General features: G+C 44.0%; 1 protein-coding gene across 5 annotated transcripts; it reads right to left on the bottom strand.

Annotated features, from left to right (window-relative positions):
- Nucleotides 1–1570: 1570 nt before the first annotated feature.
- Nucleotides 1571–26484, bottom strand: LOC120901572. 5 transcript variants are annotated; one of them, XM_040309617.1, is made up of 7 exons: nucleotides 26390–26484; nucleotides 25205–25700; nucleotides 5053–6208; nucleotides 4810–4983; nucleotides 4564–4736; nucleotides 2599–4492; nucleotides 1571–2517 (listed from the first exon to the last, which is right to left on the bottom strand). In XM_040309617.1, exons 3-7 carry the CDS (start codon nucleotides 6174–6176, stop codon nucleotides 2424–2426), a joined length of 3459 nt encoding a protein of 1152 aa, XP_040165551.1. In that variant the 5' UTR covers nucleotides 6177–6208; nucleotides 25205–25700; nucleotides 26390–26484; the 3' UTR covers nucleotides 1571–2423. The 5 variants fall into 5 exon arrangements, with proteins under 5 accessions (XP_040165551.1, XP_040165547.1, XP_040165549.1 ...); XM_040309613.1 differs by having other exon boundaries at nucleotides 26058–26473; XM_040309615.1 differs by having other exon boundaries at nucleotides 26261–26473.
- Nucleotides 26485–27170: the final 686 nt, after the last annotated feature.

The raw sequence follows: 27170 nt of genomic DNA, 5'->3' as shown, positions 1-27170 counted from the left end.
GACACTATTAAGGTCTGACTTCATCGTTTCACGCTTGCTAGGATACATACAAATAAATACATTTGAGTAATGGTTCGCTGCGTAAAAAGATTGGCTATATTACCTTTACAAGGTTAAATATAACAATAGACTTTTTTTGGCTTTTAACCGTGCCCCAAGACATACCACCGACGAAGACATACCGCCAAGTAGTGTGGCGCCGTGAGGCCAATGTCAATATTCTTCTTCTGGTAAAAGTAAGGCCCAGCCCTCTTCGTTACATACCTTAATAATATTCTCTAGCAACATTTTTAGTGTGGTTTTGCGACCGACCGGTGTACATTATTTTAGCTCTTTACACCGGTCTGTAGCATAGCTTTTTAAACATAAAACCACAGTTTTTTCAAACATAAAAAACGGTTTACTATGCTCTTACTTACTTAGTTAACCGGCGCTACAACCGCTTTGCGGTTTTGGCCTACCTCAGGAGTGTCCGAAACCGCTCACGGTCTCGCGCATCTGTCTGCCAGTCCGTTATTCCGGCCTTAATGGCGGACGCCTCCATGCCATCTTGCCACCTCGGTTTGTGCCTCAGTTTTACTATGCTCTAGCTTTAAAATCTTAAAATCCAACTGTAGTGGACCACGATTAAACCGAAGTGGAATGCGATTCTATCGCAGTGGAACGCGATTAAATCGTGGATGCACACATTCGATCGTAGTGGCCATTGCCCGAATTAACGACCGTCCTAAGATAGCAGAACTCCTTTACTACCTCGAGATTGTCGCCGTCAACTAATACACTGCTTCCCAGATGGTGGTCTGAGTCTCCGGCAAGCAGGTACTTCGTCTTCGTCGCGTTGATTCTCAATCCAATTCTTGCTGCTTCGCGTTTGAGTCGGATGTACGCCTCACACACCTTTGCTGTTGTCCTGCCGTTGATGTCGATGTCATCCGCGAAGCCAAGAAATTGGAGAGACCGGTAGAGGATTGTGCCACGGATGTCGTTGTCTAGCCCCGCGCTTTGAATGACACATTCCAGGATGACGTTAAAGAGCAGACAGAGGAGAGTCCGTGAATCGAGAATAATGTGTACAACGTAACGTAAGGTGCAGCTAGAACGGCACGTATCGGGCCTGTACCAGAAGCGGGCGGAGCAGCAATGCGAACATTCTTCCAGCTAGATGTGTGCCAGACAAATTTCACGTAAAAAAAGAATGAACCGGTTCACAAGAATAGAACTACAGTTAGAATTCAATAGATGAATTGTAAGGTCAGAATTCGTTCTATCGTCAAAAGATAGATTGTAAATATGGGCTTGCTGTTTAGGCAACCAGGCGAACCGATCTGTAGTTCTAATGATTTTCGAAATGTGTACCGATTTACAGAATCTACAAGTATTTCTATTTGCAAACGAACGGAAGAACCGAAATCACGTGCAAGTTCATTCTGATGAACGACTCGGTTCTATCACATTCACTTAAAAAAACCGAAATGCCCATCTCCACTCCCAGCACGACGATCAACGGAAAGGAACCCGCTTGTAACGTTACAATTTCTCAATAAAAATTCAATAAAAAATATGAATCTGCTTTGCTTTGGACGTACGGTTAGTAAAATATAAGTATAATATTCCCCTTACGAGCCGTTCTTGGAGACGCATTTCTCTAAACAGATAGTTTTAACTTAGGCACACGTAGACAGCTCAGTATGGGAGTGAAGGAAGTGCTCTGAGATTGACGACGAGATTTATACCGATTGCCTATCAAATTCGACAACTGCTGCACACACACAGCTTGGATGGAAGTGAACGGATTTACGCTATAATTTATAATAATAAAACATCTATCCTCTTTCTGTCGCGCACAGTACAAAATTAACGTTTCTGTTGCTAGTACGCAAGATTGCCAGCTAAAACAACTTCAAACACCGCTCCAGAGAGAGAGACAACGACATTGGTTGCAGTTTCGTGTGCTTTGTAAAGCGTAGTAGTGCTGGTGCTGGGCTTCTGAAGCTGGCTTTGCTAACAAATTTCCAATTGGATCCTTATCTATCAGCGGGTGTAACTTCTAACATAGAGTGTACAACATATGTACAAGTAGGCAGATGGCGAAACGAAAAACGACCACCTGTGCGCTCGGTTTGTCGCATTGTTGAAGCAAGGCAAAACCTTCCCTTTAATACTTTTGTTACATAGCATGAGATTTCGCTATACTTCACTGCAATATTCGCAGTATTCGCAAGGGAGGGAAACATAAATTGACTCGCATTGTTTGTAGCGTCCCTCGCTTATGCCCCCCTCCTCTTCAAAGGACGCATTCGCACTAAAGCTAGCTAAAACTAAGTAATTCGTATTGTTTGTGTGTGTTTGTGTCAAGCCTCGCTCTTTCTTGCACCGAACTGCTCAAATAAAGCTCCAACCCTCGCGCAAATCGTCCCCCGGGACTAGGTTTCGAGCAGAATCGAAGCGGCCAGCTGAATGCTCCAGCCCGTTTTCTGCAGTGCCTCCTCACACCGGGTACGATTAGCGAGTCCAAGCCTATCAAAAAAACAAAAATAGATAATACAAAAACATTACACATTTGCACGGCTTTTGTCGCTTGCCACATTCACTACCTACCGGCAAAGCCGTTCAATTTTAAAGTGTCGCACCGCCAGCGTGTGATCCCAGTTGACGGCCGCCAGTGAGTTGCGCGCTTCCTCTTCGTTCGCCTCATCCCCGAGCTCCTGCAGCAGGCTGGCCACCTGTTGATCCTGCTGCGCCAATCGATCCAACCGCCGCTGGATCTGCTGGGCGGACAGTGGTGCCGACGGGGCAGGGCGAATCGGTCGCAACTCACTAAGCTGCTCGTTGGACACCTCGTCGTAGATTGCGGTGGCGTTCGGGCCGGTGATGTTGATCGCCATCATCGAGCCCTGCTGGCCCATCACGTTGTTGTAGATTTGCTGCGCCGGCACACGCTCGTACAGTGAGGCGGGGGTAGGTGCCACCACGTCGTACAGATCGCCACCAACCGTCTGGTACACATCGGAGGACGCAATGCTTCCATTGTACACGGAGCTGTAGATGTTCGCACTGGACAGGCTCATCGTTGAGCCGTACTGATGATGATGCGCCGGCTGTACGCCGTTCGAAAGCGCAACGAAATTGTGCGACTTTTGCGGTGATACCGGCTGCTGGCCACCGTCGGGCAACGGTGCTGCTGCTGCTGCCACATTGTTCCTTTCCGCCCACATCTGCTGCACCAGCGTGTTGGTGTCGGAAGCGACCGGCTGCTGCACCATGTTCTGTTTCTTTGGCGATAGCGTAAGCTGCTGCTGGAGGGAGGCCGCCAGCGCGATCGAATTGGCCTGGTTGGCGTAGATCTGGCTCATCGCCAGGTTCGCCGTGGTGTCGTACTTCGAATGGGACACGTCCTTCGCACTGTTGCGTGCCGCATACGCGACCGAACTGTTCATGCTGTTGCCGGCGCTCGGTTCCTGCTTGTAGATGTCCTTCTCCAGCTCGGCCAGGAACGATTTGTCGAGCTTTTTCGGCGTTACGTTCACGTGCGCCGTTGAGCCACCGTACGGGGAGGCAAGCCCGTTCCCGCTGACGTTCACCTCGAGCGAATCGTTGTACGCGTCCCTGCTGCCGCCCGGCGAGCTAAGCCCACTGCCGCTGGGGCCATTGTTGAGAGAAGAGAGCATATCCGCCGTTAGCCCATCCAAATCCGTTCCCACTCGGCCGTAGTTGGAGTTGATGTTCGATACCGATCCCCGCCAATTGCCGTACACGGGCTGGATCGGCGGTGCTGCCCCTTGCTCGATCGTTTGCTGCCGCTTAATGCTGGCCATCAAATCGCGCGCACTGACCGAGCTGGAGGGACCACTCTCGTAGTCGGACGTTACGATCGTTTCCTGCTTCTGATAGTGCTGCTGGGCAGGTTGCGATTGCTGCGGTGCGAAAGGGTCCGGTTCGGTGGCGATGCTAAGATTCAGCGTACTGTCGTGCACGATCCCGTACGTGTTGCTGTACTTCGGTGGCATTTGGTAGGGCGGTGGCTCGAGCTTCGCTGCCACAGGCGGGACAGGTGACACGGATGCAAAGCTGGCGACGGTAGCCAGCTGAAGGTGCTGCTGTTCGTGCTGCTGTTGCGCCGGCTGCTGCGCACCGAATGGATCGTCGCCCTCCGTCGGGATGTCGATCGGTTCGTCCAGTATGCTGGCCACCTGGCGAACTGTGCCGGACGCAGCGCCGGAAGCACCGGAACTCCCGCCGAACGTTGCATCGTCGTTCGGCGACGAAAGATCGATCAGTATGCCTTCGGTGGCGGCCGGCTGCTGGGGTTGCGGTGGCCGTGGCGGCCGATGCAGCTGCGCTTGGTGGTGCAGGTGCTGCTGCTTGGAGTGATTCTCGTTCACCAGCTTGTTGTAGGAGAACTGTTTCGATGCATTGCTTTTGCGCTCCTTCACGTACTGCTCCGAGATGCATTTGCCGCGCCGGTCGACGCTTACCAGGTCCTTTGATTTATCTAGAAAATTGAGAGTGGAGTTTCTTCTTAGCATGGTGTTGCATTTATTTTATGTAACTACTTTCTCTTACTTCGAAGTTTAACCTCTCCTTCCATCTCGAGCGTAGCCGGATTGCCCCAGGAAGCACCAAACGGTGACCCATGGCCCGTGTGCCGGAATGAATCATGCAACGGGCGGCTAATCGTGGCGCTCGATCCACCCGACGAGCTTGTAGAAGACTTTCGAGCATCGACCACAACGCCCCTGGAAGCAAGAATTAAAAGCATATTTTAAGTAAAACAGTACAAACGAATGTTTAGGGACTGTTTTCACCTACCTTGGAATGGTGCCAATATCGAACGTTCGCTGATTCTGTCCCTTGATGAACTGCAGCTCGGGCCGATCGTCGACGATCACGATCGTGTCGCCCTGTTGTGCTGCTAGCCGGTTTTCCGCACTGTAATTGCTTACCGCTCGATAGATCGGTGGCGGTACGCCGGTGAGAAACTCTCTGTAAATAAAAAAAAAATCAAATCAAATCAAATTCCTGTTCGTTCTTACTGGACGGTCAATTTCTTACTTGATCGCGGCAAAGGTAGGCCGCTCGGACGGTGTCTTATCCCAGCACTGCAGCATCAGCTGGTACACATCGGGCGGGCAGGCATCCGGGTGATGTAAACGCTCCCCCTCCCGGTCAATCTTGCGCAGTATCTGCGACCCGTTCAACCCCACCCACGGATCCTCCCCGAACGTGAACATTTCCCACAGCGTCACCGCAAACATCCACGTGTCGGACGCGTGGCTAAACTGCCGGTAGCGCAACGATTCCGGCGCGCACCACGGAAACGGTACCTTCTTGTGTTCGGTCATCACGTAACAATCTTCCTGCTGGGGCAGCGCCCGCATCAGTCCAAAGTCGCCGATCTTGATCTTGTTCCCCGCCGCCAGCAACACATTCCGGCAGGCCAGATCGCGGTGCAGAAAGCGCTTGCTCTCCAGGTACGCCATGCCGGTCGCGATCTGCACCGACCAGCTCCAGATCATCGGCAGGGGCGTATGCTTGCACTGTTTGCGCAGCAAATCGAGCAGCGATCCGTTCACCGCCAGCTCGGTCACCATCATCATCGGCTGGGACAGCACGACACCGTGCAGCCGGATCAGGTTCGGGTGGTTCATCGCGTGCATCGCCTGCACCTCCTTGAAGAAGTCCTCTATCACGCCGGGCTGGGCGAGCGTGTCCGCTTTCAGCACCTTTACCGCGACCGGCACCAGATGATTGCCGGGCGCGTGCCACTCGCCGCGCCGTACCACCCCGAACGACCCGTCGCCCAGCTTGACCGAGAGCGTTACGTCCTTCTCGTGGATGAGGCAGGTTAGGGCCAGGGCGGACGGTTCCTCGTTTTGACCGGCACCACCGACGGACCCACCGCCGGTGGACTTTTTCGGTGGCTGCTGCTTGCCGCCCCCGATCAGCTTGGACAGTATGTTGCGGCGCCACTGTTGCGCTTTGCGCTTCTTTACCGCTTCCAGCAGCCGCCGGATGCCCGGCTTGCCGAGCCCGATCTTCTCGAGATCGTCAACGTGCACGTAGTCGAAGTGGGCGAGCCGCGTTACCTGCAGCTCGTCCCGGATGCGGGGCAGAAACTGCTCCAGCTGGACATCCTTCAGCAGCTCCTCCAGCCAGACCGTGTCCGGGTCGGACATTTTTTGGAGGTGCTGTGAAAAGTAAAGGAAAGCTAGAGAGAAAGAGAGAAGTAGAGCAAAATGAGAAATGTTTAAAAACACATCATTTTATCAAAATTATTTTTGATGTCTCAATGAGTATTGCAAAATGTCATACAAAAGTCTGACTGAAACAAAATCCATGACAGCGTCACGTACTTAATATTGATAATCAGAGGTGATACTCAAAACGATTGGTGTGACCAATGCATGCTTCGTGACATTTTTGCGACCAACCCTTGGTCAGTCACTATGTCATGACTTTTTTTTTACTGTGATGTCACCAGTGGCCAAAGGTCACTGACATAGTTATGACAAATTCCGGCTGAAACAAAATAATTTCAGCGTCACCAGCTCTACTGTGATGATCAGAGGTGATGACCACATGCTTTGTGACATTGTGTACAACCAACTCTTGGTCAGTCACGTGGTCGCGACATTTTCAGTCGGTGATCATCCCGATAGTCATGGCAGATATGCGATGCGTGGGAGTAGTTCCAAAATCATCAGACATTCGACATATCATGTCACACTTTCATTGAGTATCAACAACCACGCTTGTTTTCGTTGCTGAATATCTAGTGATGTTCATGACATTTTGATGAACTGGTCTCTCATCAATTAATAATTCGTTTGTTTAATCATTTTTATTTTCAAACGATCGTTCCACACTGTTTCCACATACGAACGAGCCTATTTTCAACTAATATCCATGTTTTGTCTTTGCAAGTTGAAAAACGATCGCCAAGGTGGGAATCGAACATCGTCCGTAGCTATAGGAGCCGTCGCGTGTACCATTCGACCATCGTGTTACATGATTCTTGCTACGTTAAATATCCATTTGATGTTTCGATGTGACTTCCAATTTTCTTTAATTCTTATAGTAAAAGAATGTTTGTTCTGTCTATTCAAGATACCTCGAAACATTTGCGAATCTCTTAGCCCAATTATAAGTTCTGCAAATTTCCCAGAAAATTGCTGCGATCTACAAAGCCACTGAACTTTGAGTCCGATATAATCTGCATGGACCTTCATGGATGAGAGTTTAACGAGTGTTGAGAAGAGATTTGAAAAACTTCCTTTCAATTAAAATAAGAACCTACTTATTAAGCAAGCTCCTTTGCGACCAGACGATCCCCACCTCTATACTCTGTTTAAGAGTGCTGACGATGTTGATAATACCCCATCGTTTGCCACTAATTATAACTTCATGACGCTTTAATCGTGCGTCCCCGATTTATCAACAAAATTGTACCACAGGGCACGTTCTGCTTCTGCCCCAGCAGTAGAATTGAATTCATTCTTCTGGGATCTTTTCCCTGTTTCATTTGAATCCGCGACACACTCACTCAAATCGACATCGTTGGCTGCACGCCCCGACGCCAACACAATTCGAGGGAGCAACAGTTTGCCGGCACCAAACGGTTTTCGGGCGATTATCAGCGTACCCTCCTCATAATTGTGGCACCAAGGCGCGTCGTCAACGGAATGTGTCGGTGACCGTGGACACACATACACACATTTGCCACAACTTCCTGCGCATTTTTTAGAAGAAGAGAAGTGGCAAGTGGTGGGATGATCAAGAGACGCCAAAAACCTTGAAACCAAAACAGACGGCTTCGGCATGATGATAGTAAGGGTATGGTACTTGATAAGCGGTTTTTTTTTTGCAGTACTTAGACTTCGCTTGATGCAGCTGACTTCGTTACAAACGTGACGGCAATTGTGCGCTCTGATTGTTTGTTTGATCGTATGTTTGATCCGCCCAGAAGCAGAGATTGAAATTTGCAATTCTAAGTGCACAATAAGTAATGACACAAGGGTAAAGCCACTTGCCTTGCTCTTGAAGCAATAAGAAAGAGTGTGTAAAAGTTTTCTACAAACATGTGATGTAGATATGGACGAAGTGAAAGATTTGAAATAAATAAATAAATGTATGCAATTAAATATAATTACATCTTCAGCAATTCAATTGATCGTTTGATTGGCCAAGCGTGTAGTCGTAGTACAATATAGCTCTTTCGGCTCTTTGACTGTGACCTTAACCTATATATTAATATTACTTCTTGAGGAAGGTGTGGCAGTAGATTGAATCCATCCGTGATTTGAACTCGCGATAAGCATGTTGTTAATTTCGAAAATTTGAAACTCCCAATTATAGAAACCATACACACACGCGGAAGCGATTCGCATCAATTTCATGCCTCATGGAACAGAGCTGCTTGCCTTTCGATTGCTACAACAAAATTGCAATAAAATCGCAAGCAGCAAAATAGATTACAACGTTATTAATAAATGCCTCAAACTTTCAAACCTTCGGTTGCACAGTGTGAAATACCTAGCTTTGACTTTCAGTGCGGCAACTTTCGCCGGGTTTTTTTGGAGAAGGAATTACAAACGCAAAATCTGCCATAAATTTATTAAATCACCCGATCAGATGCAATTCCAGGGGACATGGATGCGCCACAGCTTCGATGCGAGCCGGGCTCCGTAGGGCGATTGGCCGATGGATTTCATTCATGCCGAGTAGATGATTGGATCGATCGTTACAAGACCACCACGACCGCGGACAGGGCGGATTTTGGGTGGGCACACAGTTTATTGCGTCATTTGGGAACAGATTGATTTGGTTTTGTAAACGTACGCAATCCCGCACCGCTGGCAACATCCTCCCGAAGCGTTAGCGTTTGTTTGATTTCAATCGGGTGAGCTAAACCGTCACACATGCACACAAAACGCCCTAACACAACACACATGGCAGAACAGGGAAGAGGAAACATGCGAAACCGATCGATTGCAAAACATTCAAAATTATTGCTTTTCCGGTCGATGGATAGTCAAAGAGGACCTTAAAAAAAAAACAAGACAAAAACGACATCCATGTAGTTGTAATTTCAGTGGTAAAAATTATATAATAAATGCGTTAATTGTTCTGAAATACATATAAAATAATTCGAATACAAATGTAAAAGTAACAACAATAATAAACAACTTTAAACGACCGCTAAAACAATGTTAAACAATGATAGTAACAATACAATACCACCATTTTTAACTGTCTGCATGTTATTTGCACCTGTTTGCACTTTCATTCTCAGCTAAATGGTAAATGTGATGCTTTTCGCGCCATTGTACAGCAGGCGAAGAGAACTTAACTGTTGCGAATTTGCTTTCTCACGGGAAAAAAGCTCAGGAAAATTGTGTCTGAACGAGACAGAATTCAGGGCAATTAAAAACAGCCATTCAAACGAATGGGCTATCCGATGGAGAATAAAAGCAAACTAGAACTAGACGCAAGGACTTAAGGAAACAAACAAAAATGATATAAAAACCCATTTTATAGTTAGAAAATGAAGAGAAAAAGGTTCATTGAATACATTTTAAAAAATTCAAAAATGGACCATTAAATATGGTAACGACTTAGTATTTCAATCATTTTAGAAACTTGTTCCAAAAGAAGTAAAGAACAAAAAACAATAATATTGTAAAAAAAAAACATTGAAAAAAGGTATCGTATTAACAACACAAAAAGTGAAAATTTGAGTGAAATGCAGTTTTTATTTTCCACTCAACAGAAACTCTAAAGAAAGTAACAGCAGTAAACATGAAAAGTGAAACCATTCAACCGAGATCGACTTGAAAGGTGTTCGCCATGCTACTCCATGAATCCACCTCCTTCACCGCGCTGGTAAGAAGATAAGATAATCTCGTGCACTTCCCCCCAACCGCATTGCAAAATGCTCGCTTGATCGGGAGCTAATTGAGCGGAAACATCACACACGAACAGATGATCACACGCCCAACCATCACGGGGCGCAGCTCGTCTTCAAACATAAGTCAAGTGCATGTAGCAAAATAGTGCAAAAAAGAGGAAACAATAGACCGGGAGGGTGGTGGTCGATTAGGTGGATGAGCTGCTCAGACACTAATTGAAGGTAATTGAACGATGGAGTCTCTCCCGTATTACTTTTGCTTTGTTTCGCTAGTGCTAGACAACCAACCCAACCCAACCCAGGCAGACAGCACAGTTTTGAAGGGAATGCGTCACTCCCCGCGTTCAGTGTCAATAATATTAGACGTTAGGGAGTGATAATCGCGTAAAGTGAAAATGGTTGTAACGGATAAGTGACAGCTTAACCAAGAGAAGTAATCCGAACCGAAGGAAATATGGCAATCAACCCACATTACTTTGAATTTTGACACAATCGATAGTTTTAATCGGCAAAGAGCAGACATGGTTTACTGCAATACTTCAATCACTCCACCCGTCGGCTCGCTGCTTATACTATCGATCTCACCGTCGATTTAAAGCGCGTCATCGCGTTACATCCGCTTGCTGTGCACGGCGGTGGTGCTGGTTTATCGCAGACGGTAACCGGCAGCAGCTCATTAGAATAATTGCATCCTCTCCTATTTACCCTTACTACGGCTGGAAATGGTAGATTGTGTCGTTCGTTAACAGGTTTAGTTTAGAACCCCCTCTTCGCACGCGCTATCGAGGCGCTATCGATCGATCATCATTAATGACAGTGGTCGCGCACTACTTGCCCTCGAATGAATTCAAATAGCGCAGTCGCGAAGTGAATGATTTATGAGAAGAGTAATAAGTATTATAAGGTTTATAGTAGTTTAAACTTTGGTGGTAATTTGATCGGTAACTTATGTAATTTGTAACAACATGACGTCATCAAATATGTTTTGCAAAAATAGCGTATTATCCAGAATTAAACAGCTTATTTCCACCCCCTAATACAACGAATTGACAGTCTTTTTTCAGAAATTGACTTAACGCTGTTAATTGTAGGTAAATTTCATTTTAACAGATACATTGAACATGTAAATTAAGTGTTTCATACTTTTTTTTTACTGTTTTTAAGTCTCTATTGAATTTTCCAAAACACATCCTTTCGGGATAAGCAAAACAGTTTGCCGAACCCTGACCAAGTACTTGTGTTTCATTCCATCTTCATTCGCAATTTCACGGCAGGTCCAGTTGGGATTTTACAACTTATTTGGCCAAGGTCTTTGTTATGGGAATTTATTTAAAGGCAGTAGAATACTCCTCGTTTCTCAGATAGAGTATTTAACTTTATTTTCAAATAAAGTAATATGTTACTAAACAGTAAAGTAATATACGATTATAGTAACATATTAAAAGAAATATGTTATTCCTATAAACAATACGACCTTTTTGAACCATTCTTCTTTAAAAAAAAAAGATTTATACCAGATTAAACCAGTAATACCAGATATTAAAACAAAGTTTAAGCCTGAAGACTTCAATATAATCTCACTCTTCAATATATAAAAGACCACCATAATAACAAATTGGAGCAGAACATTTGGAAGCTTTAATACAAATACATACGTCTTTTTTTAAAGACAAATACAGAATTTTCCGAGTCAATTTCCAATGTCTACAATTTTTTTCATTGCTTGCGAGATGTTTTTCAACAGCTGTAAAACGTTGTAATTGCATCACAATAATATTTCAGTACTTCTTCCACATGATTTTCAACACGTCCCAAGCTGGATTGAGTTTGACAGTTCTTCGTGGTGTGTTGAAAATCATATGTAGGAACTGAAATTTTATTATACACGGTTTTCCAAGTCACTTTCGAATGTAAACATTGTTATTAACCGCGTGCAATATGTTAATCCACATCAATCTGATATTTCATTTCCATCATAATAATTTTTAATTTCTTCAGCATGATTTTCAACACGACTCAAGCTAATTTGAGTTCGACAGTTCTTTGTTATGTGTTGAAATCCATTTGTTGAAACTGAAATTTCATTTTGAAGCAAAAACACCATTTGACCACCATTTGAGCTGTTGAAAAACATCTTGGATGCGACGAATAATTAGGTGCACATTTGAAAGTGATTTGGAAAACCCTGTAAAGCAAATACAGCATTTGACAGCTGTAAAAAAAACATTTTAGAGGTGATGAATAATAATGTGCACGTTCGAAAATCACTTGGAAAACCCTGTAAATGCCACAAGTGTTCAGGCTACGATATTTGCATGATTTACATTGACATTACTCAGACTATATGTCACCAGGAATATCCTATCTTTTAAAGTCAATGTCACATTAATCGTAAATGTTCAGTAAGACAAATATGCCAGCTACAACAGTGTGATTCGGCATCTATTGCCCCTTTTGTTTTTAAAAAGTGGTTAAAATATCATGGTTCAAAATCACAAAGTATTGTTGATTTTGTAGTACAATTTGTAGTACTTTTTAATTACCGCTCAAAAAATTGTTGAAACTGAAGCATTTGACTGTAAGGCTATTGAATGTTGTCCAAAAATGATCTTACAAAAGAATTATATTTTAATATGTGTTGTTGAAATGGAAATATTACAAAAAAAAACACAACATTAAAATGTTCAGCACGTCTCGCAAAAAAACCCACAACCCGCCATCGGACAAGACCATCGGTCTCGAATGACAAGGACGCAAAACCGTGCATTGCCGGTGGCGTAATCGGCAGGTGATCGTGTCATACCTTCCCACCTTGTACCGTACACACGGAGTGTTCGTGTGTTTGTGTGATCATTCTGCCGATCAAATGCGTCTTCCCCATCCCTTTCCGCACATGTGCATCAGGTGGCATTAGAGGTGCACTGGACCGCGGACGAAACGTAACGACCAACCCCCTGTGTATGGGTGACGATACTGTAACAAGGTAGCAAAAATGCACTTTTTTTAAAAATGCAATCACTTACCACAGCTTCCACTCCCCCTTTGCCACCGTATTCGGCTGTCGCGGACGACTTTACGCGAGACGAAACGGTCTTTTTTCCCCCTCGGCATCGCGGCAACATGGCGTCACGAAAACGGAAGCGAATCACACCGTGCTGCAGAGCACACGGTGACGGTGAGATGAACCCGAATGATATGTTTATGTTGATCGTACGAACGCGATCGTGCGCCAGCAGCGACGAGCGAATGCGCCACATGCGTGGAATATTAAACAATAGGTAAATGGGTGGTAGGAAGCGACACCGTCTGTCGTCACCTTTTTTTCCCTTGCTCGCTGCAGCCCCAAGCGTCCATCACTGTAAGACGCAGTACAAACATAAAGGGGGATGATATCACGTGTATGCACAGCTGCAGAACCTGACGACGATGATGCAGCGGCCGCGCTAAAGACCATTTCGACGGCGGTGTTTTTTGGGGTGTCGTCACATTTCCTGCGTCTATTTCTAGTGCAACGACGTGCGTTCAATCCAAATGGGGGTTGGGATACCTCTGGTGGGTGTGTGAGTGTGTTTTGGGAGGCCCAAATCGAACGTTTGGACGGTGAATAATTTTCATTTCATTCCTTCGCATTTTCCTCCATCGTTAAACACAGCTCCTCCAATTCTCACGCAACCGGGGGTTTGAAAAAGGTGTACACACACACGCAAGACATTCTATTGGAACAGGCAGAACAAACCAGAGCTATTCCACACAAAACATTGCCTTCCCCCACAGGCGTACGATCGTTTTGGAGCTAGCAAATAAAAATGAAACTTCTCCTCCCGCTATGGGTGGGATAGACTCAACAAAATTGAAGGAAAAAACACACAAACAAAATCAACATCCTTCGCTCTGTTGATGGGGAAAGAAAATCTCCATCCCGCGCCACCACGAGCGCGCGCGTTCGGTTCGGCCATAAATTTCTATCATCCGCACCACATAAAATGCCATTTTCGGGCAGCAAAAGTATCGACGCGCACCGGGTCCGTTTCTCGGCGGCTGCGGCGGTGCCGTGATGAAGATATAACCGGCAAAGGAAAACAATCACCACACACACGGGGTGGATACATTTCCTTGGCTTCATTTTGCGCCACCGACGAGAGGTGCGAGCGATACAGGCACGTGAGATGAAGGCGCCCTGAGGATGCAAGTGGGAAAGTGGTGGATGGTGCGCTTTTCTTTGAAAGCCAGGCCAAGAAAAACATCCAGACATTCTTGGGCACGGGCTGATGGAAGTTTTAAAGGTAGTTTTTGCAGGCAATGTGGAAGGAAATGTTTTGAAATTTCAAGAAAGCAAGCACATTTGACTCCTATTAAGTTACTAAAACTTAAAATGAAAACTCAACTAAATTTGTAAATATTGATATTATAAATTTAGGTATAATTAGAACAATCATTGAATCATAATCATCTAACAAATCTATGAAGAATTTCAATTGGTGTTATTTCAAACATATGAATAATGAATTGCAGAAGTAAGCGTTCTTTTTGTAAAGGTTTTGAAGAAATTGCTTAAATAAACAAATTTATCGATAAAGGGTTTCCTTTTAATTTTGAACTTTTTTATAGTATCAACCCGTGTTGGGAAACTCTAATCAAATGAAAATCAATTGTACAGACTCGACCAGATATTGTTTCCCATGCTACGGCAGACTGAACCGTTCGACCGTTGACTGAACTGAGTGTCGAACTGGGTTGTGTCTGGGATTGTGGGATTTTTTAAGCTCATATTTTTTCCGTAATAATGTTCCGTAACTATCCACTTAGTTTTTTTTTTAGTATTTAAATTTAGCCTGAGAAGGCTTGTGATTCCTTGATTGTCCAATGATAATCCACTTATAGCGCAATAGGTGAATCAAAAAGAGTACATTTGTTGCATTTATTCTTGTATATTCCTCATCGGATTGAGGGGTTTCCCCTAACATTTCCCCTAACATGTAACTCTATCGGTTCCAGACCCGAACCAGGTGCAAGTTTCGTTGCAAATCCAGAATTCCTACGCTATTTCCTGCGCTCTTCCTACACTGCAAATGAAGTGCCGCAACTGGATTGCAACTGGAACTTGTCACTTGTCACTCAAAGCGGCTGGTTGTGCGCTCTCACTCTCCTATTTCCAAGTTGATTTTTTACCGCGATTTTCTTGTTGATTAAGGCTTGAATTGTTTTAGTTCGGTTAATTTACACTCGCGCGTTCACGTATCACAAATTTGTGCGGCACCTGTGAATTGTACGGTTCAACATATAAACATTACAATCCGCCTGCGGTTGTTGTGATCACTCACTGTTCAGTCGAACTTTGGTCTATTTTGCGATGGCGTCTGTGATCTGTAAGAAATGTGAAGGTGCTATTAGCAACGATCCAATTCCGTGCTTCGGTCTTTGTGAACACTATTACCACGATAAGTGCATTGGACTTTCAACCCCGCTCCTGTGTGATTTTAAGAAGTCACAAAATTTATTCTGGGCTTGCGCGGATTGTGCTCAGCGTTTGCGGGCCGTTGACACTTTACGCTTCTCGCACGGCCTTTCTCGTGACGCTGCCTACCTTTTGGAATCGTTGCAGTCCGATTTCCGCGATTCCTCACGTTCTGTGCAGGCGGCATCAGCTGGCTTGCGACTTGAACTTTCCTCTTCACTGGATTGTTTTAGAAACGAGATAGCTTTGATGAAACAGGAATCAGCATCGTCAATTCGTTCCGTGAAAGATTTCATCGACTCACTTACTGCTTCTCACTCAATGGAACGCAACTACTCACAGGCTCCACTACTCAAAACGCTTGATGAAGTTAAGCATGGCATCAAGGAGCTTGATCTCATGCACCGTGAGCTTCTCACTTCCTTCAACTCACTAATGAACAAGCTCAACTCTCATCTTGCCACGCATACCACTACATCGAGTGCTCACCATTCTGCGATTCCTGCAACGCACTCAACGACCACGATTCCAGTTGCGGCCTCTAAGCTCACCCATCAAGCTGTTGGTGAGAATCCTTCTAAACGTCGATTGTTGGATCGCTCTCCCGACCCATCGCCTGCCAATACCGTTACACGCGCTATGCTTTCATCGGGCACAGGGTTGTCCTGCAATAATATTACGACCGTTCCTGAACGCCCACCCCGTACTTGGGTCTTTATCTCCCGTATTGCTCCTGATACTCCGATTGAAGCGATCCGCGATATGGCCTGTTCTAACATAGGGACAGACGACATCTTGGTATATAGCCTTGTACGACGCGACCGGGATCTTTCTACGCTCTCCTACGTATCTTTTAAAATTGGTGTACCGGATTCGCACCGGGCTATTGCTTTGGCTGCTTCAACCTGGCCTCGCGGGATCTCTTTTAAGGAGTTCATCGACCTAAATCCCCGCTCCGTCAATGTTTGGCGACCCACTACTGCAGCATCCCTTGCACCTTCTGCGCCTATTAATCGTGAATCGGATCATCCTTCCTCGCCACCTTCTATCAACCACACGACACAACTGCGAAACGCTGATTTCACTATTTCGCCAGATCATGGCCCTATGAGCTTGCCTTATACGCAGTACTTTCAGCAAGCGTAAACCGGCTGATCCGGCTGAAGATTCTCATGAACTACCGACTTTACCCGAATTGATGGAAGCTAACCCTGCATCTAATACACATAATCCGTCCGACTCTCTTTCGCCGTTAATAACTTGCAGCAAGAGCACTCCCGGCGCATCTCGCTCTCTCATCCCTTCGATCGATCAACTAAACATCTACTATCAAAAAGTATGAGGATTGCGCACAAAACTAGACGAGTTACGCCTCTCTGTCTATCTGAGCTTGATATGGATGTGTTTGCATCGTGCGTTAATCACTTCATTCTTACTGGTGTATCTCGTGAAAATGTTTCTCTGCTTGATGGAATGTCGGTAAACGGTTTGCCGCAATTATCTGGCATAAAAAATATACGCGGAAGTCAATTGGACCTTCTATTTGCCAATGCTGCCAATGCTATGCCTTCTTGGAGCGCTGCTCCCCCGTCATAGCTTCACCTGTTCCACTCGTCGCGCTAGACAATCATCATCCTGCTCATGAGACAAGTGTGCTCCTTACGCACTCTCGCCCTGCATCCTCTCAACGAATACCTACGGCTCGTATGTTCAATTTTAGGAAACTGGACTACCAAAAGCTTCATCATATTTTAGCCGGTACCGATTGGTGCTTTACTGATGATGACATAAATCAAGCTGTAGCAGCGTTTACTAATGTAATCACTTCCGCCTTCCCTTCCTGCTGTCCTCTCCTATCCTGTCTACCGATCCCGTCTTCGCTCCTTTTCCGTACCATAAACTCCTTCCTACTCCTTCGTGAATAATTGTATACTATAGTCAGTAAGTACTATTGCTGTAACCCAACGTGGCCGAGCAATTAATAAAATAAAAATAAATAAATAAATAAATAAATAAATAAACTGTATCGGTTCCAGACCCGGACCAAGTCGAGAATAGGTCCAGGTAAAGTTTCAGGAACGGAATATAATCGGGGACTATTTTATGATCATGATCAGTTTATGATCAATTCCAAGACCGGTATGGGTTCATGAGCTTCTAGGAGAGAGTTCTAGTACTAGTATAGCTTTAGTATTAGGTCCAGAATCGGTATGAGCTCATAAGCAATTCCTAAATCAGAATGAGTAATGTATTGGTTTAAGGACCTGTATGGATTTGGTTTTAGTCTTAGGTCATTTTTTAAGAAGTCGTCATAAGTTCCTCATTTTAATTGGGTTTCGAGGCCATTAATGTCGACATATTGTTCGGAGTAAAGAGGAGCATTGACATTTCATTGTGCAGTCATGTAACCTTTAAATGGAAATGCGTTTAATATTGCTGCCTTCAAAGATTCAAGTCCAGATTAATCCTAATAAAGAAACAAACAAATAGTACATTCAATTTACCTTTAACGACCTTTTTGTATGATTGTCCATTTCAACGAAATGTTTGGTATGATCATAATGGCATTAACTAACATTTGTTCATATTTTGATTGTCTGTTATTGAAGCTGTGCAGAATAAACACAATCTGTAATCGTGAGAAATCCCAGAATGACGCAAATCATGCGGACAGTCATAACAAAGTATTCAGAGCACTCCAGCGCCCATACTGTATTGCGTGTATTGGCCGTGTAGTCTGAACCAACTATTAACACGAGACCCCATTTGATTGGGTCATGCTCCAAATCAATGTTGCGGGGATTTCCAACTCACTTTCGCATGTGCATAACATTATTCACCGACAGCAAGATTGGTTTCAACAATTCTAAACTTTCAGTTCTTACACATGATTTTCAACACATCACAAAGAACTGTCAAATTCAATCCAGCTTGAAAATCACGTGAAAGAACTGCAAAAATATGATGCAAAAATATGATGGAAAACCAACATTTGATAGCTGTTGAAATACATCTCGGAATCAATGAAAAATATTGTAGACATTGGAAATTGACCCGGATAACCATTCACTAAAAACTGTACGACATTCGTCATTTGTATAACTCAATTTTTGCACCAAAAAGGGCTAAGCTGATGATTTTACCATACATCAATGGCCCATAATCTTCCATTCCACCAGTTAGCAATCTGTGGCGCAAAGATCTTTCGCACGAATTGTGTGGCCGCATCTGACGCGAACTGGATCTCACAACTAGATGAAACCACAGCCCGCACTGATGCAACAAAGTATGTACGCAAAAACACACCAGATACCCTCTAGGCAAGATCGTTTCTAAGTGATTTTAAGAATTTAGGTTGAAACAGTACATGTCTCTGGTGTGTACGTTTTCAAAGGCACAATTAAAACGTAGCAAAGTTCACACGTTACTCCAGATTCATCTTAAGCTTTTCTTAGCTCGCCTCTGCCATTGCATATGTGTACGAATTCCCTTTTTTTTTTTGCTACTCGCAACAAAGTGTTGGAACACGAACTAAAGACCCAAAAGTCCAGCACAACTCCCCTCCCGCCTGTTACTAAAAGAGATTGTAACATTTCTCCAGTGACGCATGATGATCGCGATGTGCGCGTAGTACAAATCGTTTGTTTTGCCAATCTCCCCGCACTGTGTACATTACTACGTTGCAACTTTTTAATTCCATTTCACTTGTGTTGTGTTCACCAGCAGCGTTCATGGACCTTTTGGTGCTGTTTCCTTTAACGCATCGCGAAACACGAAACACATTTCGTGCGATCGAAACGCGAGATCCGCTCCCGTATTGTATTGATGAGCGGGCGCAAGAGTTCGATCGCTGGGTAGAGTTTGCCGTCCTTTTTTGTTTTACTTGTTTAATTATGAATCTCGGCTGCGCTGGAATTATCAATCAGTAGAAAGCTTGTTTTGCTACAATTGATCAAAGGAAATACCCCCCGTACGGGTACTGAACGGGTTTTTTTCCCCCCACTGTACCTAATGGTGTCGTATTTCATTTTGTGGCACCAAGGAAATAATCTTTCTTTAATCATAATTTTGAATTTTTAACCAACTTTCATGCAGTGTCGACTGTGTCAAAAGCCTTTGACAATACAATACGATGTATGGTAAACAAAAACGTTGCAGTAAGTTTGTTCGGTAAGAAATTACAGGGGTATTTAAGCCCTTTTTTCATTGTTTTTCACCTCGTGTAAGATGTTTTTTCCACATGACTCTGATATTTCGTTTCCAACATAAATTGTTTTTTTTTTGCTTAATTTGCTTTAGTTTGAAGTGCCCTGTAAAGCAACAATTTGTTCAAGTTCAAGTTTTCAAGTGTTCCGTTCCAGTGTTGAAAATCATGCTGAAGAAATTAAAAATTATTAGAATGGAAATTAAACATCAGATTGATCTTTTTGGTTTTGATGAATAGAAACATTTGAAAATGGCTTGCAAAATCCTGTATATTTGCAGCACAATAAAATTTCGGTTCTTCCACGTGATTTTCAACACATCACAAAGAACTCAGTGCAGCTTGTGATGTGTTGAAAATCATGCGAAAGAACTGAAAAATGCTTGTGATGCAAACACAACATTTGACATCTGTTGGAAAAAAAAACATCTGTAGCATGCAGTGAAAACTGTTGTTGACATTGGAAATTGACACGGAAACCCCTGCAACGTTGTGAAGTTATCAGTTTAGCGAACGGATGAACGTTTCTATGAACGAAATCTTCGTTTGATTAGAAATTACTGACTTAATTTCTGTATTTAATTTAATAATTAATTTAACATATAATTTCTGCAGTTTTTTTTGCCTTTTAAACAAACATTTTGTCTTGAAAGTTGTAACAACATTAATTTTAAATGTATACAAAGTTGTAAATTCTTCATTTTTGCCTGTAAAAAGTCAACGCAAGCAGCATTTAAGACTTTCAATGATCCACTGACCATAATTTATAGTCCCCTGATTAAGACTAATGTCTGAGTGTTTGTATCAAATCTAAATAAAGAAAAGACACACAAAACAAACTATTTGTTCACCAGCAAGACACAACATGTGACTGCGGACACACACCAAAGCAAATATTTAACTGTTAGTCACGGTTTGTTCGTTTATTTATTTGTACACGGGACTTTACGCCGATTGGCTCCATTCTCTTCTAGGGCCAGAGACAAGCCCCGGTACTAATGTTTGCACTTTTTGAAACATCTACAAGAAGAAAGCATTAATTACAACGAACAAGTTGAGTTTTATCACCATTAGAAGAAGACACATTTCAGCTTCATCGAACGCTCATTCAGGTTCCTTCCGTGAAATGAATAAACGCACTAAGCATACCATAAAGTATATTATTCTTCTTAAAACCTAAAAAGGCTTCTAAAAGTTAAGCTAGAATACTAAGTAAAGCCTTCAGGGCAGACAGTGGAAATAATAAATTGATTTAAATGAATTAAAATAAGTTAAAACTTGACCAAACAAACCAACAACGGCATTGCAAATTTCCATCTACACCCCCTTTTTAAGACCTTTAAGCCCTTTTTCCCACCCAGTTAAACCGTAATGCAACAGCAACGCTTATTGTCCATTCCTCCCGGCTTATCTTAACCCCACCAAACCCCCCTCCGTTGTGATAAGCCCTAACGTAGAGCGCACGGAAAAAGCACGTCCGATCGTACCACGTCCGTTTAACCGATTCGGTATGGTTCGTTTCAGAAAAGAAGAACAAAAAAACAACTTCGACTCCTGCTCCGTTTGCTTCATCAACACAAACAAACAGCCGGTTAACTTCCGCTCGCTCGGAAACTGTACAAAATCGCATTGATACTGTACCACTTCCGGAAGGGGTGGGAGAGGTGTCGTCTCTTTGGAAAGCTTCCTTCAGAGAAACCGCGGGACGAGAAATTTGAACCGTGTTGCATTCCCAGCTCTGGTGTAGTGGTGGGTGCTCGTAATCGGACCTACCCGATTCCGATTCCGTGTTCGGAATCAATTCCGGAGCCGATTCCGATGCTGTAATCGTTTCCGATTCCGATGTCGATTCCGAAACCGATTCCGAAGTTGAATCCGGAGCCGATTCTGGAGTTGGTGATTATGGAGTTGAATCCTGAGCCGATTCCAGGATCGCATTCGGTTCCGGAATCAGAATCGTCTCTGAAATCCGAATCGGCCTGGGAATTGCGATTTGCTTGATTCCAGAAATGAAGTTAGCTCCGGAATGAGAATTAGTTTTTGAATTGAAATAAGAAGCCGATTCTGCAGCCGATTCCGGAACCAATTCCGGAGCTGATTCCGGAACCAAATCAGGAGCCGATTCCGGAATCAATTTCGGAAACTGATTCCGGACCTACTAGCCGGAATCGATTCCAGAAAACTTCGGAGCTAGCCGGAATCGACGAAATCTTCATTTTTCCCATCACTACTCTGGTGGACGGTTTTAGGTCTTCATGCGTGCTTCATGTTTCCACCACCACCACCATCTGGTGGGGGAAAACACTGTGCACAACCCTACAGAACGATCTTGTGACGCCCGGCAGTGTCACCAGCCTTGTGGAATCGTGTGCAGAGTACGCCTTGAAAGGGTTGATGAAACCTCTTTACTGTTGGCACCAAGCAATGGAACGATCATGCCCTACAAATGGAAACATTTCAAATGATTCCCTTTTTATGCAAACAAAAAACAACAACATAATCGAACCGCAAACGCAAGCCTCGGTGGTGGAACCCAATGAAAGGTAAATGCGAGAGCATACATAATAAATTAAACACATTCAGCAACTGTTCACCGAAGGTCGGAAGTAACCTGTCGACAACTAGGCACAGTTCTGGAGAGAGGGAGAGAGAATGAAAAAAAAACCATTCCATTCCTCTTTGCAAAGTAATATCTATTTGTCTCCGGAGGCAAATACCGAACCGACTTCACTTGACCCAAATTTACAGTGAAAAGAACGGGCCGTGTCCTCCCAGCCTGCCCGGTCGTGGGATAGCAGGCATGCGTTAAAAAGGGCATCTCTCTCTCTGTTTAAAATTTATTCACATGTTCGCACACACACAAAAAATTAAAAAAAGGAAAACGCAAACGGAGGAAGATACATCCGCCCTGCCCCGGCTTCCGCGTAGCAAAAGGCACGTGTGCAAGTTTTACCGGCACTTGACGCACTTGTTAGGGTTTTCGCTTTTTTTTGTGTTGCCCTCCCAGCACAGAAACAACTAAATAAATTAAAACAACAAGCAACAAAACAAGATGGTGCTGCGGCAGTTGCGAGACTTGTTGAGCCGAACACACGAGCGGCATGAGCCACTTGGAAAATTGTGTGTAGCACGCGAAAAAACTCCTGTTTTTTTCTGGTTCACTCTCTAAACGGGAAAAAGGGCCAGAATCGCCCAGAAGGATATCATTTTATGCTTAGCGTGAACGTAGCACACTCCTCCGCATTAATGGCTCGTCCGACATTCTATATCTATGGCAAAAGGCTGGTCTTATCACAGGCTCACTTTCGGTAGAAGAAGAGCTGGAGACATTGAATGCATGACCCGAGCAATATATCGGTCAAGGAGAAGCTTTCTCGCCGGCGCCCACACCAGCACTGTCCTTCGCTGGACCAATGACACCCTCGGAGACGGCTGTGCTCACACAGTCACACTTAATCTTCGATGTCCATAGGCCCCCCCGTCCACCATTCATTGCTTGATTCATTCATCGTTTCAATGTACGTGTTGTGGGGGCATGCAAACAAAAAAAAGCCGCTTCTTCTCGACGGGGGACGCGATTGCTGTTGCCATGCCACGATATTGAAAAGCTAAAAGTTACAATGTAGTAATAAATTGTGTTTAAATAATAAATAACTAATTTTTTTATCTTTTGCGAAGGATAAGCTGATATATTGTTTGTAAGATAAATCTTCTCTGGTGATGCACACCATCTTGGCATTTTGGCACTTTTTATCTCAAATATTGATATTGCCTTTTTTAGGCTCTAAAGCTGCTGAAATCGTCTCTCCTGAATGTAAAAATAATAGTATTGCCTTTAAATTATATAATAGTTCAAAAATTTATTACAATTCGTTATTAAAATTATTGGATTCATCATTTATGTTATGTTTATTATCGCTCAGGCAAATGAGTTTCGATACTAATAATGGTTTAATAGCAATTTATTTGCCAGCCATGGAAAAGAACCTCACGAGGGGATGCCAACTTAGCTGACTCCACTGAAATTCTCAAAATCTTCAAATTTTCACATTTTTAAAATAAATTATTTTGTAACAAAGATTCACTTATTTTGGTTGATGACTAGCATTCAATAAATTTAAAATACACAGATTCAAACAAAATAACAAAATCTGGATGCCTTCGAGACAGAAATTGAGCTGACAACGAGGCACAAAGAGGCAACAATAGTGATACACTGTCAAAAATTGATGATTGAGAGAGGCGAGTTAAAGCTAAATTGTGGTTGCAACGACTGTAGCGGAATTAGATGTTTAAAAAAAGCTTCTTCAGTATCTGAACAATCCTATTTTTCCACTCACATTTGCGTAAGCTTACCGGGGAAGTCACACCAAACGTTATCAGGAGAGTTTACTTGAGACTTAAGACAGAAAATGATACCAATCAGTGGAGGTATGCAATAACCCTTAATTTGAGTGCATAGTTTCGCAAAATTTCAGCATATTGTTAAAGTAATGTAACTCCAAAATGCAACTTTCAATTTCACGCTATTCCCTCTGTTTCTAGCTGAAGAATAGTGTAACGGAAAATAATGATTCATGTTTCATAAAATTCAAATTGTGTTATTACATGATTGAAGGTGTTTCTCCTTGGAAAGCAACCTCTAATGTGCAGACAGCAAACAATTATCCCTTAATTTAATTGCATTTTGTGGTTGTAATTCCACCTGCATCATCACAATCAAATACAAACAAACCTTTTCCCTTTCCAACCAATCAAATGCTCATGTGTGTTTGTGTAGTGCTTCTCGAAAACCTTGACACTACAAACAGCGTACGCTGCCAATTGAATCTAATGGAGCTAGTAGCCGCACAATCAAACAACTGCCACGATTGGCACGTGCAAGACACATCCTTCGCCGAACGATCGTTTGCCCCACACGATCAAACTTCCTTGCCAGAATGTACGGAGCTGCATGTTCCAGGGGGTCACTACAGGGTTTTCCAGGAGTTCTCATAGCTGTTGCACACTTCATTGACTCTTTCGTACGCGTGAGATGAACTTAATGTAATAGGAATTGGACTCTATAGCACACTTGTTGAACGAATCCAATAGGAATTTTCAAGAATCCTATCCAAAACGGGTGACATAGTGTCCAATTTCCAGCTTATGAAGTTCATTTCCAATAGGAAAGAGTCAAGGAAGTGTCCCACAACGATGAGAACCCCTGGAAAACCCTGTAAAGGGGGCCAACAAAAAAAAAAGAGAAACGGTTGCCAATTTGCTTGATAAAACGATTCTTCGATTCGCGTCCCGAAACCCGATCGAAGCAGCACAGCTGCAGCTCAGCACACACAAACAGCATCTTGCAGGAAGAAGCATCGGTTGATGCAAAAAAAAAAAAACAACCGGACGATGGCGGCAGGTGCAAACCGGCAAACGCCGGGTCAGGTAAATTGGTGGCAAAACAAAAAAGGCGAGTTGGTCCCCACACATGGGAACGATTTTTGGGTGCCGCCAGGTAACCTGGCGCCGACCGAAAAAGGATGCCCGTGGTCGTGCTTCGATCGGTCAGGAGAGATGCTAAAAAAATAAAATAAACAAAAACAGCAAAAACGGTACCAGCCAGCCAGCCAGCCGGTGCGGGGTGCTTACTTACCCTTGAAGGAGTTATCCTTCGGATCGGACGGACTACGAGGATGGTGGTGTTGGTGTGATGTCGGTGCCTGCTAAGTGCTGCTCAGTTTCGCTGTGTGTTGGTGTGTGAAGTATCAATCTCGCTCTATCGGTTTGGTTGCACACAGGCACAACAAAAACAACGGAAAACAAAACCCTTGCGCGGACGACCTTCGGGCGAGCGTGAACTTTGTGTTGGAACTTTGTTGTTGTACGGGAGGTTGTGGCAAATTAAATCATCACATTGGATCAGTTCTAGCACTTGCTGTGTAAAATCACTTCACTCACTCTCTTCGGCACGCACTCGAACACGTACAATGATCACTTTGGCTGGACAGAACGGCCAACCAAATGCTGGAGGGCACAGCTTGACCCATTCATGTCGCGATTCTTTCAACTACACCATCATCATCATCATCATCTTCTCGGTGTTTCGGCGAATTCGCGAACACGCTTCTTTATGTCACACCAAGCTGGACCTGCAACAAATTGTAATTTATTATGCTAGAGCACTTTACACGGTAGATTACACGATCGTACTAAAAGGCAGACTTTAAAAGATGTCAAAACAGGGCGCAACATTTAAAGCTAAAACTTGCAGTGTCGACATACGCAGCAGCAGACACACAGCATCTTACATCACGACGAGCGGACCAGACTGCTGCTCTATCGCTCTCTCCCTCACACACGAACACACGCAAAAACCATCGTCAGCAAGCTTTGTTAGGGAGGAAAGCTAAACAAAGCTGACCTCCCAAAAAAAAACTGGACCGCAATGTTGCACACCATTTACCGACACTTTTTTTCCCTTCCCGCACACACAAACGCACACATACCCGTCTGGCGAGGGTTTTGGACACACAACGCGGACACAGTGAGATTCGGTGATACAAAGGGCGAGCCTGGGCACCTCCACTATCGATCACAGAGCGGACACATAGAGATTGCCGTGTAGAGACGCCGTCTGTAAGCAGCTAAAGCATCCCGCACACATCCAACCCAGACAGCTGTACGGTCAAGGGCTGGCTGACCATCGCACCTTCACGTACCGCGCCACCAGTTTTGCACACACACCACGACGACCAACAGTTGGACCGCACAGACCGTACACGATCGTTGGGCAATTTGTTACACAGAAATAACCCGATTTATTCACACCCCAACACACCCGCGACGTACGCTGCTCCGTGCGACTGGTTCGAGCTGACGATCCGCGTTTTATGATTTGCATCGAAGCAATCCGATGTTTACCGTTTTGGTGTGTGAAAGGTGCTTTTCTGCCAGGCTGGATCGAAGGAGCTGACCAAGGTTTGTAGATGTGTTTTATTATTGCAGTGAGGTTTTTTGTTGTTGTTGGATAATGACAAGCAAGCATACGGTAAAATGGAAATATGTAATGCTCTAAAAATATTATTTTATGCGAACGAAAACACGAAAACAAAAAAGAAGTGGCAATAATTTGAACACTAATTCCTTATTTGTTTGTATTTAAAATGCAATTGAACCGGAGACAACTGGTTGGTAATTGTCAAAAGCTGCAATAAAAATGGCCGCTCACTAATGTCAAGGTTAGTGTTTCTCGTTTGCTTCGGGTGTGTTTTCAATGTCTATTCTCACCGGTACAAAACGATTGGAGGGGTTTGAGAAAACGACAAATATTTCACAATTTATTTTCGTATATTATGTACCATTCAAGTTTATTCTTTTCTGTAAACTGTAGATGGAGACTGCAATAGCTCGCGTCAAGCTTGCCAGAATCCGTTGAGCTGGTCTTCTCTTCCGCGCTAGTGATGGGTAATCCAAAGCGGAGGCACAGAACAACTCCGACTCCCGTGCGCAAAATATGAATCCGACTCTGGATAATAACCGGAATCGTCTCCGGATCAGTCCGAATAAGTCCGGATCTGTTTAGAACAATCTGGATCAGTCCGGATGAGTCCGGATGAGTC

The sequence above is a fragment of the Anopheles arabiensis genome, chromosome 3 (genome assembly GCF_016920715.1).
Source record: "Anopheles arabiensis isolate DONGOLA chromosome 3, AaraD3, whole genome shotgun sequence".
NCBI lineage: Eukaryota > Metazoa > Arthropoda > Insecta > Diptera > Culicidae > Anopheles > Anopheles arabiensis.
Note: the sequence above shows the minus strand (reverse complement) of the source record. Positions and strands in the feature narration are given on the sequence as shown.